This window comes from Camellia sinensis, chromosome 14 (assembly GCF_055761805.1).
Source record: "Camellia sinensis isolate YWXY chromosome 14, ASM5576180v1, whole genome shotgun sequence".
In the NCBI taxonomy this organism is placed as follows: Eukaryota; Viridiplantae; Streptophyta; class Magnoliopsida; order Ericales; family Theaceae; genus Camellia; species Camellia sinensis.
In genome coordinates, this window is record NC_138974.1 from 41,225,470 (window position 1) to 41,243,051 (window position 17,582).

General features: G+C 35.8%; 2 protein-coding genes across 5 annotated transcripts; one reads left to right on the forward strand and one right to left on the reverse strand.

Moving 5' to 3' along the window:
* Window positions 1–6,549: 6,549 nt before the first annotated feature.
* Window positions 6,550–8,288, forward strand: LOC114274204 (1-aminocyclopropane-1-carboxylate oxidase homolog 1). Its single transcript, XM_028216081.2, has 3 exons — window positions 6,550–7,393; window positions 7,504–7,825; window positions 7,896–8,288. Exons 1-3 carry the CDS (start codon window positions 6,846–6,848, stop codon window positions 8,148–8,150), a joined length of 1,125 nt encoding a protein of 374 aa, XP_028071882.1. The 5' UTR covers window positions 6,550–6,845; the 3' UTR covers window positions 8,151–8,288.
* A 166-nt stretch (window positions 8,289–8,454) lies between these two features.
* On the reverse strand, window positions 8,455–17,106 carry LOC114274203 (transcription factor EMB1444-like). Of its 4 annotated transcripts, none has more exons than XR_014350844.1 (11): window positions 16,052–17,106; window positions 15,139–15,306; window positions 14,688–14,772; window positions 14,491–14,532; window positions 13,162–13,221; window positions 11,921–12,037; window positions 10,621–11,814; window positions 10,368–10,464; window positions 10,146–10,286; window positions 9,849–9,974; window positions 8,455–8,848 (listed from the first exon to the last, which is right to left on the reverse strand). XR_014350844.1 is itself a non-coding variant. In XM_028216080.2 (11 exons), exons 1-11 carry the CDS (start codon window positions 16,144–16,146, stop codon window positions 8,771–8,773), a joined length of 2,208 nt encoding a protein of 735 aa, XP_028071881.2. In that variant the 5' UTR covers window positions 16,147–17,097; the 3' UTR covers window positions 8,455–8,770. The 4 variants fall into 4 exon arrangements, 1 of the variants encoding a protein (XP_028071881.2); XR_014350845.1 differs by having other exon boundaries at window positions 9,849–10,037; window positions 16,052–17,071; XR_014350843.1 differs by having other exon boundaries at window positions 9,849–10,037; window positions 10,368–10,469; window positions 16,052–17,071.
* Between the last annotated feature and the right edge of the window lie 476 nt (window positions 17,107–17,582).

Genomic DNA, 17,582 nt, shown 5'->3' on the forward strand with positions numbered 1-17,582 from the left:
ACCATAGTCGAGTCGACCCCTTAAGCGTTACGGGAAAAGCCCAATACATAATCTCGTCAAGAAAAGCATGGAGGATCATGAGGATCTTGTAGGTCTCCAAATGGTCGATCGGATCCGTTGTGCCGTCGAATGAGTCGATTGAGGGCATTTTGAATTTGGGATGTAGGGGTTTATCTCTGATGGAAACGACAAAAGGGGAGTTGGCTGTTGTGGAGGGTTTATTCTGTATGTTCTGCATGACTCCTGGAAACTGGAGTTTCATGGCTCAGAGTTCCACATCCCAAATAGGAACATTGTCACCTCCAAAATGCAGTGGGGGCTGGACACTACTAGTCTCTCCTTCAAGAGTTGGTGCTTGAACTGATGGATGTAAACCCCGAGGTGGTGAGTTCATGTCTTGAGGTGGGGCTTGCAGACCCTCTAAATTGGAGAGGTGGGCTTATTGAAAAGGATGGTTCGGGGTTCATTCTCGATTGTGAGGGATATCTTGTGGTGGTGGAGGAGGTATAGGGACGTCTCGCTAGAGCAAAACGTTGATTAAGGCCTGGTTTTGCTCGGCCAAGCGGTTGATGCTGCTGGTGAGTTCTGTGAAGTATTGGGGTGGGTTGTTTGGGTTGGGAGGGTCGGCTTGGGGGTTGACGACGTTGTGTTGAGAAGCCATGGATCTCTTTGTGACCGTCCACCTTGATGGCTGGTGAGGAAGAATCATTGGGGATGGGTCTCCGGCAACAATGAGCACAACTGTTACCCGGAGTGGCGTTTCCACAGACGGCGCCAACTGATAATGCTGTTGATCCCTAGAGGGCGAGTCGGGCTGACCCACGCTTCCAACACCATTCATCAGCCGCCAAATTCACTGGAGTACTTGCAGAAATGTCTAACGGGGAACGGGAGTTCCCCAGCGGACCATCCAACAATTATGTTAAAAGAGAGAGATATTGATAGTGTGTTGAGAGAGAGAGAGAGAGAGAGAGAGAGAGAGTAAGAATAGAGAACTTAACCTCATTTTTTTATCTTGGAAGCCTCCTTATATCCTTTGCCATTATTTCCTTGTTCATTTCGACCTGTCGTGTTGGCCGAAAGTCTATATTCTAGCTTACATTGTTCATGGTGAGGCTGCTCGTTCCGTTGTGAAGGGGTTACTGCAATTAATGCTGCAAGAGCCTCATTAATGGTTGATGTGTGATAAAATAACTCTGTAGGATCTTTGTCTACTTACGTGGCTAGTTCCCTGTTTGACATGTGTTTAGATGTCATTGGTTCTTAATTTAACTCCGGGTTTCCAAGGGTGTTGGGCTTTAGTGCTTGAGCGGTGAATTGGGCTCTAAGTGGTGGGCTAAAGCCTTTTGTGGGCCCACCGATGTCATATTTCATTTATATATTTTTTTCCATTTTCTTTTCTTTAAAATCGTTACTCAAATTGATAAACCAAACCAACACAACCTAAAACTTTTGCAAATTAAAAAAGCTAAGAAGAAGCACAAGGCATTTCAGCCCAATTCCCACTTTTACATAATGGCCTGAAAAACATAAAAGCAATCAAGTAAACTATAGGCAGAAGAGACCAACAGGTTGCCTAAAATCATCTCCCATGGATAATTAAACATTTTATTAAATTTAAATTTGATAAAAAAATGAGTCATTTTTCTACTTTAACGGTTGTATTAAATAGGTATCAAATTAAGGATCTCACTTTTCTTTTATCAAATTGAGGACAATGTTTCTTTTATCAAATCACTATTCATTGCCATTGTCAAATGTCTTCTCAGTCGCCCCTCGGATGACTACCTCAAGGCAAAAATCTGCGAAAAAATTACACTAGCCGGTCAATTGGCCAGTCATCCGCTCAGTCATTTGCTCAATCGACCAATAGTTTAATTAAAAGCCAAAACTCTCCGTTGGAGCACTTGATATCAAAAAAATTGTTACTCACATTTGATAAAAAAATTAATGCATCATTAGAGATGTTCTAATAACTATTTTTTCCCCTCTGGATATCACATATGTATATTGAGTAATAATTTATGGGACTGGCTTCACTCCAGTCCAATCTGGGACTGGAGGAAATTGTTGGACCCGCAAGGGCCTATCACGAGTTCCATTTTAATGATTTGAATTGTTCAATGTGCAGAACTCGTTGAGTACTATATACTTGTAAAAAATCACACTGATCGGATATCAATAGCCAGTTCATCCGATCAAATTTTTTTTCAACCGTTTATTTTTTTACCATCCATTTGTTTTACACAAAACTGATTTGATCACGTAACTATCGATATTCAATCAACGTGATTTTTTACAGGCACATAATACTCAACAAGTTCTACATATTTAACGATTCGAATTATCAAAACGAGACCTACAAACGTGACCTACAATAAATTCCTACAAACTTAATAATACCCTCTAATTCAATTTAAGATTAGAGGAAAGGCAGATCCATTCTTTATTTACGTTTAGTTTAAAAAGATAACGATTTATTTGTACAACCTTACTCTCAATCATTACACCCGTCAATTTCTTGAATGAATACGGTGGATTAGATTGATAAGTATGTCTTATCAATTAGGCAGTTTTTCTGATTCAAATAGAAAGAAGGTTTCAAATCTCAATTCCCTTAGGTGCTTTGATGAGCACTGGTGGGTATTGTAGTGCCCATTTGGAGCCAAGTTTAAAAATTGCGTTTTATAATTTGGGAGTAAAAAGTTAGATTGAATGTTTTAGTAGGATTGAATATAGAGTTAATCAAATTACATAATTTGTTTAATTTGAATTGATCCGTGTATAAATGGGTGATGTCGCAAACACAATATAGACAGATACAGTTTGGAATATGATATTATTGTGAGTTGATTTTACTTGCACCAGTAAGAACCCGTTTGCACTTAGACTTTTTTTTTTTTTTTTCTAAAAAAAAAAAAAAAATTATTTTTATGATGGAGTTTGTGAGTTTGTAAATATTTTTATTTTGTTTGATGGATTTGAAATGGATGAAGTTTGATAATAATTTATTATTATTATATTATTACATTTTGGATGAATGCAAAAATTAATACAAAATTACTTTTAGGTAAGTTTAGAATTTTGAATGATTTTACTTTAATTGTATTGTTGGTAGTGAATGATTTTAATGATTTTAGTTTAGGATCTTAAAAGATGTGCTTGTATTAGTTTATGATTTTGATGATTTAGTTTAGGATTTTGAATGATTTGTTTATGTTAGGAATTGATTTTGTTGTGTTTTTAATTTTATAAGTTTTAATTCATTAATTATTAATGTTGAGCATTTTAGAAAATGGGAGGAAAATGGACCAAAATAAATATTTACAAAACGGGAGAAAAAAAATGGCTAGAAAATAATTTTTTAAAGAAAAAAGTCCAATCTGCAACCCGTCCGCACATCCTCAAACCCTATCCGCACAAACCGTAACTCGCACTACGGGTGGTTGCAAGTTCAATTTTTTCTAAACCGCACATATGCCGGTGGTTTCAAACTGTAAATCGAACCTTCCAAAATCGAACCACGAGCACCCCTATTTTTTTTTAGCATGAAGTCATTTGAGAAGGTTCAAAAAAGCTACATGTGAAATTATAATTATACCTTTCATGTTGTTTAGGATTATACATGGATAAAAACATAAATTTACTAAATTAGATGGGAATATTTTAATTATTTGATTGTGATGTGAGATTACAACTAAATATTAAAAAAAAATCAAAAACAGTATTTTACCAACTTTTCAAACCAACTTCTTTTGGCAGATTCCACACGCGGTGGTGATAGATTTTAAAATCAGAAATCTTGATTTCTTCCCTTTCCATCCCTAATTTTGGTACATGTACTTGTTTTGAGTGCCTATTTATTTTTAAAAATGTTTAGGAGTTTTAATTTGTCTTTTTTTTCATTATGATTATTTTTTATTTTTTTTATTTTTTTTTATTTTTTTACCCTGCCAGCTATGTAAAGCTCTGTATCACAGCCGATTTATTTTCTGCTTTTGGTTTTCTGAGCTTGTCACCATAGCCACACCAGCATGGAAACCAAGTCCAGTGCCTTTGAGAAAACGTAAATTTCAAAAGATCAAGAATCTCAGTTTATTTATTTATATTTGGTGAATAAGTTGAAGTGAGCCATAATTTGGTTCTAAACACTTGGAAGTAGTATTTCTTTGTTAAGAGTACTTCTAGAGAATTCATCATTTTATAAAAAATATATTTTATCATCTCTTTTGCTCATCTCCATTCTTTGAAATCACTTTATATTCCTGTGGATGAGTTTTTTTTTTTCTTTTGACTATGCAAAAAATCGAAATGGAATAATTCCATTTGCTTGAGACCTCTTAATGCAACACAGCTAATTCTCAATCATACAGTAAAACATCAGATTGCTTATGATAATTATAATTATAGAATCTATCACATTAGTTGAAACATTCAATATATATATTTACTTGAAAATTATTATCGACGAATTGCTTGAGTTTTCATATGTATTTGATACTATACATATTTCTGTAATTCTTTCTATTTTTATAATCGTAGATCAAGTTATGGCTAATAATTGGCATAAAGATAGCTTATGAAACTGCTTATAACTTCTTTTTTTATTTGAAAATTTTATGCCAAAATATTTATGAGACAAAATAAAGTAAATAAGCTAAAAAATTTATATTATTAAGAAGTAAGGAAAGAGATATTTTTTTATTCTACTTTTTAATTATTAACTTTCAATTTATTAAAAATTATACTAAATAGGCCATAGTTTGAAATTTATGAATTTCCTCGGATCAAAAATTTGGAGGGCTTATTCCACCAATAATGAGCTCAAGTAGAGAGGAAGAGTTGTTGGTTATATACAATCTACAGACACATAACCAATCACAGAATCAATCACATAAAATAATCCAATCCATACATATCGCTAAGTGAAAGCCTACCATAATAAAAAACATTCTCATCCTGATTGTTTCACTCATATTTTTGATAGTTAATTTTATGATCAGATTTGTGTAAGATTTATTGAGCAATATGTTACCAAAAGAACTCACTTTTGGACAACCATGCTTTATGTGTGTGGCATGCATGCATGCCCTATATCCTTATCATGTCTACAAAATTATATCTCAACTTGATTAAATAGCCAAGCTCACGAGCCTAGTTGAGCTGAGTCATGGTCAAGCTTTATAAATAAGGCTCCAACTTATTCATTTACTAAACAAGCTGAGCATAACCAAGCTAAGTCCAAACCCTTCATAAACAATTCAATTAGTTTAAAACCTTAATCTCAAAATATGGGACACGTACACACACAAAAAAAAAAAAAATTAATAATTTAAGGTGATCAAATATTAAAATATATTCAATTTTCAATTTTCAATGCTTCATTGGAATCCGATGGGGAAGCAGTCCTCAGCTACTACCATACCGTACCATCCACAGAAAAATAGAGGTCCCTGCTAGACCTGGGGCTAACAAGACACCAATCCTCGAACCTGTAGTCAGGTTTAGAAGCCTGCATAAATAGCCCTTTCTTTTGTGTCTTATTTGCGTAGGCATATAGGCTGTGTTTGATTGGACGGACTGGGAAATGGGAGATTAAAATTCATCGGACTTGAGTCCTGGAACTGTGAATCTTTCGGACTATTTGGTCGGATTGGATATGTATCCTGTGTTTGTTTTTTCATGAGATTAGATGTCTGGATAAGACTATTTTCAATGAATCCAACGTTTGGTTGGACGGACTGGATAGGATAAATGAACAAAAGACTATTTTACCATTTTTCAATTGTTTACTAAGTAATAGCAATATTAAACATATCTTTAATATTTTAATTATTTTTAATTAAATAAATTCATTTTTTTAAAAATAAATAAATAAATAAATAAAATATCAATAAAATTTGTTTTAAATCATTACTGTATAACAAATCATTATTTTTTTTACATGCAAAACTTTAATGTGTTTGTTTATTTACACAATTAAATAAATAAATAACCACTAAATTTGATTTAATAAAATACTGTATAACCTGTATAAAAAATTTATATTATTTTTTTAATTAAAATTTTAAATAAATTTTAAATAAAACACATATTAAAATTTAAATAATGAAATTAAATAAATTATAAACAAAATTTTAAAATAAAACATCAATAAAATATCTATAAAAAATTATTTTAAAAATTTAAATAAATAAAACATCAATAAAAAGTTAAATAAAATTATTTTATTTTTAAATTGAGACATTTAAATTTTATTGAATTTTATTAAATATAATACATAATTAAATAGTAGAGGGTCAAAATGGTCATTTTTGCATCTAATCTCAACAGTGAATAGTCCCCCACATTCTATCCCACCTTCCCCTAGGACACAATAGTCCCCCATATGGGGGACATGGAGTCCGGACTCCATGTCCGGCGGACTAAAAAAAATCAAACGGCGGATAAGAAACACTATTTGGATTGTAATCCAAATAGTAGATAGTTCCCCCTCCAATCCCCCCAATCAAACACCCATATAGTCATGTAACCTACTTTTGATATAGAAAGCAAGACAAATCTAAGAAGCCTATAAAGGCTCCAAATGAGCTTGTTTTGTCGTTCCTAGTTTTCCATTTCGCGGTGAATTGATATTTCATAGAGTTCTGAAAAAGACCAAGATCGGTATCTCACTCTCTTGGCCTCTTTTGCCCAACTTGTTTCTCTCTCTCTCTCTCTGAGGTCCCGGTTTCCCATTTTTCTCAATCAACCTAAAGCATCTTGTACTCTTCTCAGCCCTATGTAAACTCCCCAACAGGTGCTCAAATTTTCAAAAGCGTACCTTGTTTCCCTAATCAACATCCATGACCACAAAGCCTGAAGTCGCGCCTGACTCCAGGGAAGCCACATGTAAGGAATCAGACTACGATAGAGCAAAAGAGGTGAAGGAGTTTGATGAAACGAAAGCTGGTGTCAAAGGACTCTTAGATGCCGGTGTGGTAAAGGTCCCCAGAATCTTCATCCATCCGCCAGAAAGCCTGGAAAAGGGATTGTCTGACAACAGTGGTGTTCTCCAGGTTCCAGTGATAGACCTTAGCGGCTTTAGAAGTCATCCAAGAGGAGAGATTGTCCGGGAAATCAGAAAAGCATCGGAAACATGGGGATTCTTTCAAATGGTTAATCATGGAATTCCCGATGGTGTCATGGAAGAGATGATAGAAGGGATTAAGCAATTCCATGAGCAACCCATGGAGGTAAAGATGGAGTGGTACTCCCGCGACGCCAAGAAACGAGTACGGTTTTACTGCAATGGTGATCTTCTAGTTGCAAAAACTGCAAATTGGAGGGATTCAATAGTGTGTATCTATGACGACGGTGTGCTTGACTCTGACACATTACCGATAGTTTGCAGGTATCCAACTTTCTTTCTTTCTTTTCTTTTCTTTTTTTTTTTTTCTTTTTTTTTTTTTTTTTGTGTTCCTATGGTGTTTTGTTTGTTAATTATGTTTGGATAATATGCAGAAAAGCAATCAGCAACTACATGGAAGGCTTGATCAGACTAAAGGAGACACTCTCGAAATTACTATCACAGGCACTAGGGCTTAGTAGTGACTACCTAACAGACCTTGATTGCATGAAAACCGCATCATTAGTATGCCACTATTACCCCTTCTGCCCCGAGCCAGACCTGACTCTGGGTGCGAGCAAGCACTCAGACCCGTCTTTCCTAACCATACTCCTGCAGGACCACATAGGTGGCCTCCAGGTTTTTCATCAAAATAATTGGGTCAATGTGGTACCCATGAAAGGGGCCCTAATAGCAAACATTGGGGATCTTATGCAGGTAAAGTTTTCAGTTAATGAATATATTTTCCTCTTTTTAATAGGGAAACCTAATTTTTTTATTTCTGTAGCTTATCACCAATGACAAGTTCAAAAGCGTAGAGCACAGAGTACTAGCAGGACGGGTTGGACCCAGGATATCAGCAGCATGTTTCTTCTACCCAAGCATGGCTAGTAAATCTAGACTATATGGGCCAATAGAGGAGTTTTTATCCCAAAACAATCCACCTATATACAGGAAAACTCATCACAATGAATATCAAGCTTACTACAAATCAAAAGGACTAGAAGGTACCTCAGCCCTTCTTCACTATAAGCTAGAATGACCCCTGGCAACTGATGGATCTAACAGTACGGCATAACTCAATCTGCAGTCAAAAATACTTAAAAATCTATAATTGGTGTGTAATATTGCTGATTACCTTATCTTTATGACATTGTGTTCAGTTCTAGTTCAATTTTCAGGCAAGTTTGTTTAATTACGGTGTCTGGGTCTTGAATTTAAAGGTTAAAAGTGCATTTCATGAGTACAAAAAAAGTAGGGTTACATCAGACATGAACAGATGTCCAGAATTGTTAGTGAAAGTAACATAAATTATTAGAAGCATCAAACTTCTGAACAAATGCAAATTAACAACCAGGCAAAAATTATTTTTAAAATTAATAATAATAATAAAATCCACCAAGCAAAACAAAACAAAAAGACAAAAACGACTCCACACATTTTCTAAAACCAGAAAAGGGAACTCTTTCGAGCACTATCAGCTGACGGATGAGATTGCAGATGACTCGTAATATAATCAGGAGGAGCCCACCTGAAAATCTTATAAACTTGCAGAGCCACAGCCCTCAGAATGGAGTCCTGGATTGCTATATCTGCACTATGTCCTTCTGTTCCTGGGAAAATTTTTCATTCATAATTTACTCACAAGTAAAAGTTGCACCCCTAAATTGTCGTCTTGGATTGCAATATCTGCACAAGTGGCCATAATATATCCACCCGATGCATGCTTCTGTTCTGCCCCTGCAATTATCATCAAATTAAAAACTATTGATTATTAATGATACATAAAGTAAATCATTTGCAACATATTCGACTGTGGCAGAAAGGCATGAAATCTTATGCTTATTTCAAAATTTTGAATCAGCTGAAGATTCAACATTAACTCTGTTTTTCTTTGAAAGGATTTTTTTCCAATTTTTTTCTTAAAACATGCTTGGAACAAGTTAAAAATTTCAATAATTATCTTATTTTAAATAGTTTACTATGTAATTTGGCATGAACAGCAGGGTTTCAACAGTTGACCGATATGGATATTTTAATAGCACGCCACAGGTGACCAAAGTACATATATTAACTTGATTATACTACTCTTTGTATATTCCAATGAACTAATTAAGATGGTTTTTCCCATGACAAGGTATTTATAGCTACATCATACAGAACAAGTATTATACAACTATAAAATCCCCAGTGTGCATGACTGTTAAACAAGTTGTGAGCTTCATACAGAATTTATTTTAAGGCTCCCTTTGGATTTATGGGCTTAAAATGAATGGATTTGACATCAATAATTTGAGGAATGTAGCCTTTTAAGTCAATGTAATATTTTAGATTTAGATATTAAGAATTGATTTGAAAGCTTCACAATGATGGATTTCAAATAACTTCATAAAAACTGCTATTTGAAACCGTCCCATAAAAGATTCTACTTGTACAAAAGGAGCTTAACAAAATACATGGAACATATCTACATTCAATCTTCCACTTTAAGAGTTATCATCTACCTCAATAACTAATCATCTTCTAAAATTCTAAAATTCAACTTCAAATCCCTTCATTTAAATCCGTCCATCCAAATGAAGCCTAAAAGCTATGACAAGAAAAGTGAAGAAAGCAACAAAGTATCAGAACAAGAAAAAGCATTTCAAGCCTAAATTATTCAGATATCTCATCCTCAGGATAAAAACATGCGATTGAATTCCTTACTAGGTATGTATTTCATCCACAATTAGGCTCGTACCTCAACCACAAAACACATCAAGGTTTTCTTGTCACAGGCTTCCGTTACACCTTTCAAAATTGTCAGACCCAAGCTCCTAATGGCTTCTGCTATTTCAAGAAAATGGGTGCTGTCTTCACACAACATCTGCATGGATCAAGCAGGACTCCATGTTATACCAAGAATCAGAAGTAATAGACAGGATTTTCCCTGAGGAGGATAGGCTCAATTAAAACCACATTACATTATGAGTGGCTTCTCATTTCACTTCTCTTTTTAATTCTGAAGCAACTTCATATATGTCTGACAAGACCATACCTCAATCAGCATTTGCCCGTTCATGTTGATATTCTCTATCATTATTGGACAAACTTTCATGTGACTGCCCACTTCCACTGCCCAGGTTGAACCCTGATCAAAAATGGGTAACCCTCGCACACACATTTCCTTGTCACGCAACTGCAGAATCAGCAATAAATTATCAGGAAAATCATAGTTGAAGTCCATAAATCAGTGCATTGTTTCAATGTCAAGCCTTACCTTTGACACATTGCAGTTTTTTAGTTTCTCAGCATGCTTAGTGATGCTTTGCATAAAGAGCATGTGCTTGATTGTGCGCTCCAGAAGTGAATCAATACTGCACTGTGGCATAAACCAGAAATTTCAGCACGTATTCAATATGTGGTTTTTTTTTTTTTTTTGGGGGGGGGGGGGTTGCGGGGGGAGAGAGAGAGAGAGACTACAATAAACACAACATCAAAATCCAGAGAAGAAAATGGACTCTGGAAGTTACCTTTGATCCATTGGGTACAAGCTCTCTCAGCTCCTTGATGCGATCTTGGATCAATTGTCTGTCCCTTGGCCTAGGCCTGCAATTTTCTCCAGGTCTGGCCCTCTTCTTATTCGTCTTAGCTGGTTCTTGTGCACTGTCCAACTGTCCACTAAACGTACTATGACTCCTTGATGAAAACCCTTTTGAAGAGCTCACACCACATGCTTCAGAGCTCAAGCAGTGCATTGCCTCCTTTTCCACGAAAGACTGATCAAATGAACCAACCGCCGAACCAACAGTAAGCTTATCACAGGTTGGCTGTGGCATATTTTCAGTAGTCAACAGGGACTTCACTGATTCACAGAATGATTTCTCACTTTTGACATCAGTTCCACCACGGCAAACATTAGCTACCACTGCTTCCAGAAGATGCTCCGAGCCAGAGTCTGCCGTCAACAGGCTACTACTGTCCATTGCCTCAGGCATCTCAATAGCTATTTCAGTTTCAGTCTGAGTCTTTTCTGCTTCCCAATCACAGTAACTATTCTGTTTTTGAAAAGCTGGTCCAAGTACTTCATACAGCTCACAGTCAGCAGAAAACTTGAAGGGCATATTCAGTGGCTCCATTTTATTAATCTCTTGGAATTCCATGTTCTCCAAGTCTCTCAAGATTTGCATGCCAAAAGGTTCTGGTATGCACAACATCCCGTTTTGATTATTGCAAGCTGCAGAGGCAAGGAGATCCTCTTGCAAGTAAGTAATATCCACCCCAGAATCATCAGCAGGAAGTGTAACATTATAAAAATTAATTTTGTTAAAGGAATTGTTTGAGGATCGAGTATCATGGTCTTCTGAACCCACTCCCAGATACCCCAAGCCACTAGTCTCCCCTTCACACCTCCTCTCAATATGCAATCTTTTCCATACTTGTTTCTGCTGCCCCAGAAGGAAATCTTCAGGTCTTGATTGTAGGATAGCACTTTCATCACCCCCGGATGCTGATAATTCAAGTCCTCCATCTTTATTGATCACTTCAGTTGTCATTTTTGGTAAATCACCAGGCAGTGGAATAAGGTAAGAATGATCAGCAGGTTTTTCAATTGATGGAATTGTCGGAGTACAAATAATTGTCTTGTCCTTGTTTACAGGTCTACCTAAGTTGCTTATGCTATCATGAAAAATCCCAGAACCTGAACTTCTTGTAGATATATCCGACTGGGCAAAAGAAAGAGCACCATAAGATGCTTTTTATAATGATTTTATGACAAACTTCCCTACATGTGTGTGTGTGTGTGTGAGAGAGAGAGAGAGAGAGAGCTACCAGACATGAGGAACTTCTCATAGCACAATGTATTTCGCTAGGAGTACACCCCACTGAATCTTGAAGTGCAAAAAAGACATCTCTGATTTGGTTCACCATCTTTAAATCCTCGGGGATCTGGTCTCTCAAATGAAGGAGAGAACAAAATTGCAAAAATGGAAATAAATAGTGAATAGGCTGACTTAAAAAGGTGAACGTGTGACATGCATTTCAACAGTCCATATTGACCAAGTTGACAAGTAGGATGAAAAACTAACCCATAAAAGTATACTAGAAATCATTAGATGCTTGACATATGAGGAGCAAATAGTGTACCTTACATTCAACTCAAGATGCAACAAGCAAATCCTTAGACCATTGGAAAATATCACACAAATATACCAAGCAGAAAATTTGCTAATAAAATGTACGATACTATAAAATGACAACAATGTTGGTGGAGAGGGCAAATTTGTAGCATACATGCAATGCAAGCCATTAAATATTTAGAGAAACTCAACAGGAAATAGAGAAGAGTGGAATACAAATCCTCATTTCTATAACTAAAAAGAAAACCAGTAGTCGGTCAAATTTTCTCCACCAACTGAAAGCAAAGCTGAGTCTGGAAGAGTATCAACCAAATACTTAGAGGGCTGACAAAATGCATATGAACCTACTTTTCAGGAAATTATGGGTCCATTTGAAAAAAGCTTTTTCACTGGTGTAGGGGTGATTCACTCTTTTGGAAGTGATCGTGTGGAATCGTACGCATCTTTTCACTTGCCACAAAAAGACACATCAGCTCTAACTTCACCATCTTAAGGGAAGATTTGACAAATCAATATCTGCACAGTTGAAATTTTAAGCTTCAAATCCTCATACTAACTAACACACAAATATTGTAACGTCATTTAGAATCTGAAAATTTTCTATCTGAACATTTTGAAACATATGAGCAATACTCTCTTTACTTTTAGCTGTTGGCTCTGTAATGCATAACACAGTAACAAACTTAAAAACAAATATAGAAGGGATGATAAATCAATAAAAAGTCAAAAGAAAACTAATAATCTATCAATCACTATGTAACCAAACATGAGACCAAATAAACGGAAATAGCATCACATTCTCAAATAAAAAAAAATATATATAAATAATATCAATGGAGAACCATTAGCAGCTAAAGTATATTAAGGAGATCAAGCTTGGAACAAATATCATAAATGGAATTAACTATACACCAGCTTTAGAAATCGACTTACTTTTTTTAATGAGCCAAGTTGTATAACACCATGTGGAACAATAGCCACCACAACAACGGTCTGCAAAGCAAAAGACATACAGATCTGTTCAGAAAAATCTCTCTGAGAGATGAGAAGATATGAGGACCAAAACAAACTATATGTGGAGAAACAGAATTCCATAATCTAAATGGTAACTTTTGAAATGTGTAGACATCAAATACAGATGTAAGATTCAAAGATCCGAACTTTAACCTATTTCATGTTATCCTAGGAAAGAAGACACACTTTTACCCTAGTTCTTATTTTTCTATAGAAGATAGGGATGGCAATTAGCAACAAAAATCACATAATCCGCATGGTCCAAACCCTAATGGGATGGGGTTGAGGCAATTTAATCTTGGTAGAGGTGGGTATGGGAGGAGAATCAAATCTGTTACAAACTAGTATTAGGGTGAGGGTGAGGGTCAGATTATGGTGCCTGTACCCTTAAACATTTATATAAAATTTTATTAAAATGTCCATACTCTTCATGTTAATTGCTAAACTGCCCTTTAATATGAACCTCTCAGCCTTCACAGACTCTCAGGCCATGTTTGGCAGGGTTTTCAAAAACAGTTTTCTGTTCTTGCAGTAACAGGAAAAGATAATGGCATTGACAATTCAATCCAGGAAATTGTCTTCAAAAATGGAATTTCATATATATATATATATATAAAAGCAATTTTCAAGAAAACTGAAAATATTGTTCTCTATTCTCCGATTTTTGTTTTCAAGGCAATGATACTAAAATGATAGAAAATACCAAGTTCTATAGACTATATATTTTTAGAGTTTCCAGAATACATGTTTCAGAGAACTGATTTCCTGATATTCTTCGAGAGAAATGTTCAGGGATTAACATGGTCCAAAATGGAGTAGCTTTATTTCTTTGTTCCAAAGTCCAACAGATAATATGACTAGCATAATAGCCCAAGTAGAATGATAAGGAGCTGCAGCAGGCATTGTACCTAGGTTTTGATCTACCAAGCTCAGTATTTTTAACTGATGGTGCAACTCATTTAGTGGCAAGAAATTATTGAAAAATGCCTAGAAAATTTTACATCCCCCATATATCTACTACTACCAAATGAAAACCATTGTTTAACACTCAGAGAGATTAAGATCAATATTAAGGCCAAAAATAGTCAAGTAGAAAAATGCATTGTGCATTCAAAAGCCTCCACAACTACTGACAATGACAGCATCTCCAATTATTTATCTAGTGTGCTTGTATGCGTGCATAAGCGCATTTGTAGTGTACAAGAGCGACTGTAAATTTTCTAAAAAAAAAAAGGAGAGGAAGCATACCCTGATCCCAGCTGAAAACTGAGTTTGCCACCCATCACAATGCTGCAAGCCACCAAAATCATGGAATAAGAATAAATAGCAAGCTCAACTAAATTTAAATATTGTGGCAAGGTAGGAAATATTAAAAATTGGGGTCTGTTCCATATGGGTAACTGCGTTTATCAATGGAGCCATTACAACTCAAAATAATTTCTCACCTCAAAGGGTGAACAAGAATCAGCTAGGTGTTTATCTGCAGAAATCCACATATGTTTTCCAGTAACTGCCACCTGTCCAATAACCCTGTTCAACAAATCAATACGTGGAACTAAGATGAAGTTGTTAAAATAGCACACACAGGGAAGTGTTGAGCCAACAAGCATAAGTCAAAGGCAAGGCAAAAGTTAAAAGTTGCTGGATTAAGGCAAACATGAATGAAGATGAGGTTAGGTTGCATGGCTATGTTGGCATAGTGCGGAAGGGGGGGTGATAAGATAATGGAAGAGACAGTAATATGATGCACCCATATCAATAAGATAAGAAGATGAGTTTCAGTGGGCTCTTTCCACGCACCACAAAATACAGTCAAAACTAACTATTGTCCCACACAGCATTTGAAACTCTAACTGAATTACTGAGAGCGTATCAGTTTTGAGGTAGATTTCATACCCTTCCCCGAGAGAGTATACATGGTACGACATCTTTGCCACAGCTAACCCAAGAGGATCGTGTGAATGCCAATCACGCAAGTTGCCCCCTATCTCAGGGAAGCACATGTTCTCTGGAGGATTACGTTGCTCATGGTTGTCGTAGTAAGCATCTTCCCAAGCCAGCATCCTACAAGAAGTCCCATTCACCATAAAACAACGAATATAATGTGTAGTATTCTTATAGATTGTAAAGGACTAACTACTATTCTAAATAGCCGTGCAAAGCCATAGATCAGACGAACCACACACTAGATTTCCTTAGAAAATTGATTCACCCAAAATTCTTACACCGCAATGAACATTTTTTTACAACAGAAACAACAATAAGAAGATGCTAAAATCCTTTATTTCTTCACGAATGTCTATCAACAAAGTGTTCATATTCAACATCAACCAAGTATCCCTTCTTCAAGGATAGGGATTATAAGCTAGCAAAATGATTGTTGAGCTTTTCAAATATTGTGGGACCTTTTTTTTATTATTATAGATAGACAAACAGTTGAAGCCATACTTAAAATGCCAGAGTGTTTTTGGAAAATTCAAATAAGAAAAACAATTAGTTATACAAAAGATGGAAAACATCCGAAACAATGATCCTAAAATCCAATAACCATTATAACACTAAGATGCACTTAGGCAGTCCAAATTCAAAATATCTGTTTAAAGACATCTCCATAACTATAATTTATAAACCTTAGCCAGGCCAATATATCCCCAAAAATCAAGATTAGATTTACATATATTCCATCCCAACACCAAATTTCAACAATAAAAATCAATTACACTAAACAAACTAAGCATATGCAATTCACTATAACAAAATAATAGCAGAGGCACCAAATCATGTTTTTAAAAACGAAAAAAGAACTTACATTCGAGCTCGATGTTTGAGTTTCCAAAAGACAGCGTACTTCCACTCGGTGTTGAAACAGAGAGTCCTGAGTGCTTGGTGCAATTGAGTACCCATCTCGTCCAGTCAACGAATGCTAACAACCCCTCCCTAACCACTCCCCACCGGATTAATCAATTAAACCTGTGAAAACCCCTAATTTCCACTAATTCCCCACCCTAGCTACCTCTATATGAACCTCTTCCTGCCTGCTTCCTCCGCAACCCCGCTCGCCGCTTTATTGGCGGTCCCACAGTAGGAAGCAGCAGACTATCCAACCCCATCCTCACTCAACAACAAAAACTAAAACCCTAACCCAAACACCAATCTAAAATCTTGAAAGAGCTCACCAACACAAGTAATGCATCAAACCAATGCAATCAGTTCCAAGAATCCACGCAAGAACAACTACTCCCTTCAAACATTCCGCCATCAATGTCAAGAAAATCGTGTCTTTAAACGTCAACAATGCAAAATTTATCGTATATCAGACGACATCGACGACTGGATTAATAAATTTGGCATGCTGATTTTGGAAAATTGCTTTCTTTGTCGGGAATTTGAATGAAGGAATTGATATTGAATTGATTACTAGCGATGGAAGCACCTAATTCGAGAGAAAGAAAAAAAAAAAGTAACAAGTCTTTTCGTCTATGTTACCTTCTTTGCTGCTTAGACTTGCGGTGATCAGAATCAATGAGAAACTCGAACCTCTGCACTGTATTAACCGCCATTTATTCAAAGAATAATTCGAGATTTGAAGGACCCTAGCCTCTAATCATTAAGAGAGAGTAAGAAGTGGTTTTTTCTTGAGAAAGAAAGTGGTGGGAATGGGGTTCAGGGAAGGAGGGAGGAGAGAGGGGCATGGGAGACTTATGTTTTGAACCTTCCTTTATATACAGAAGAGAGAGAGCAGCTTTTTGTCGAGTGTGTGGTGATACTTTATATGCTGCGCAGGGTGCCCCAGTGCGCACCCATTACCCTCTCCCTCTCCCTCTCCCTCTCCCTCCCCGCCGCATAGGTGTCCCCAATTTATTCTACGCATCTAGCGTACGTTAGACTATTAGAGTATGATCCTTAACCTTTGCCAAAAAAAAAATTATTTTATTTTTTATCAAAAGTCTCTCAAGTAACATAAAAGTATCAGCGGTTGATAGGAATGAGCAAGAAATTCGTATGGTTTGTAATTTGTTATGATTGTATCAGCGGTTGATAGGAATGAGCAAGAAATTCGTATGGTTTGTAATTTGTTATGATTTAATTTAATTTGGTAGGTTGAGATTGATTTTTTGAATTTATGATTTAATTTTGGATTCAAAATTTAAAAATTCATAAGTTACGAATCAATTTTAAATTGAATCCTATAATTTCATAGTTGGATTGATCCGGACCGTATACAAATACTTTATATTTATATTATAGGTCTCCCACATAATATATTTCTTATTTTATATAAAAGCTAAACCAACTCTCTTAGGTGTCGTTTGGTAACATTTACGTTTTCAGTTTTTTGT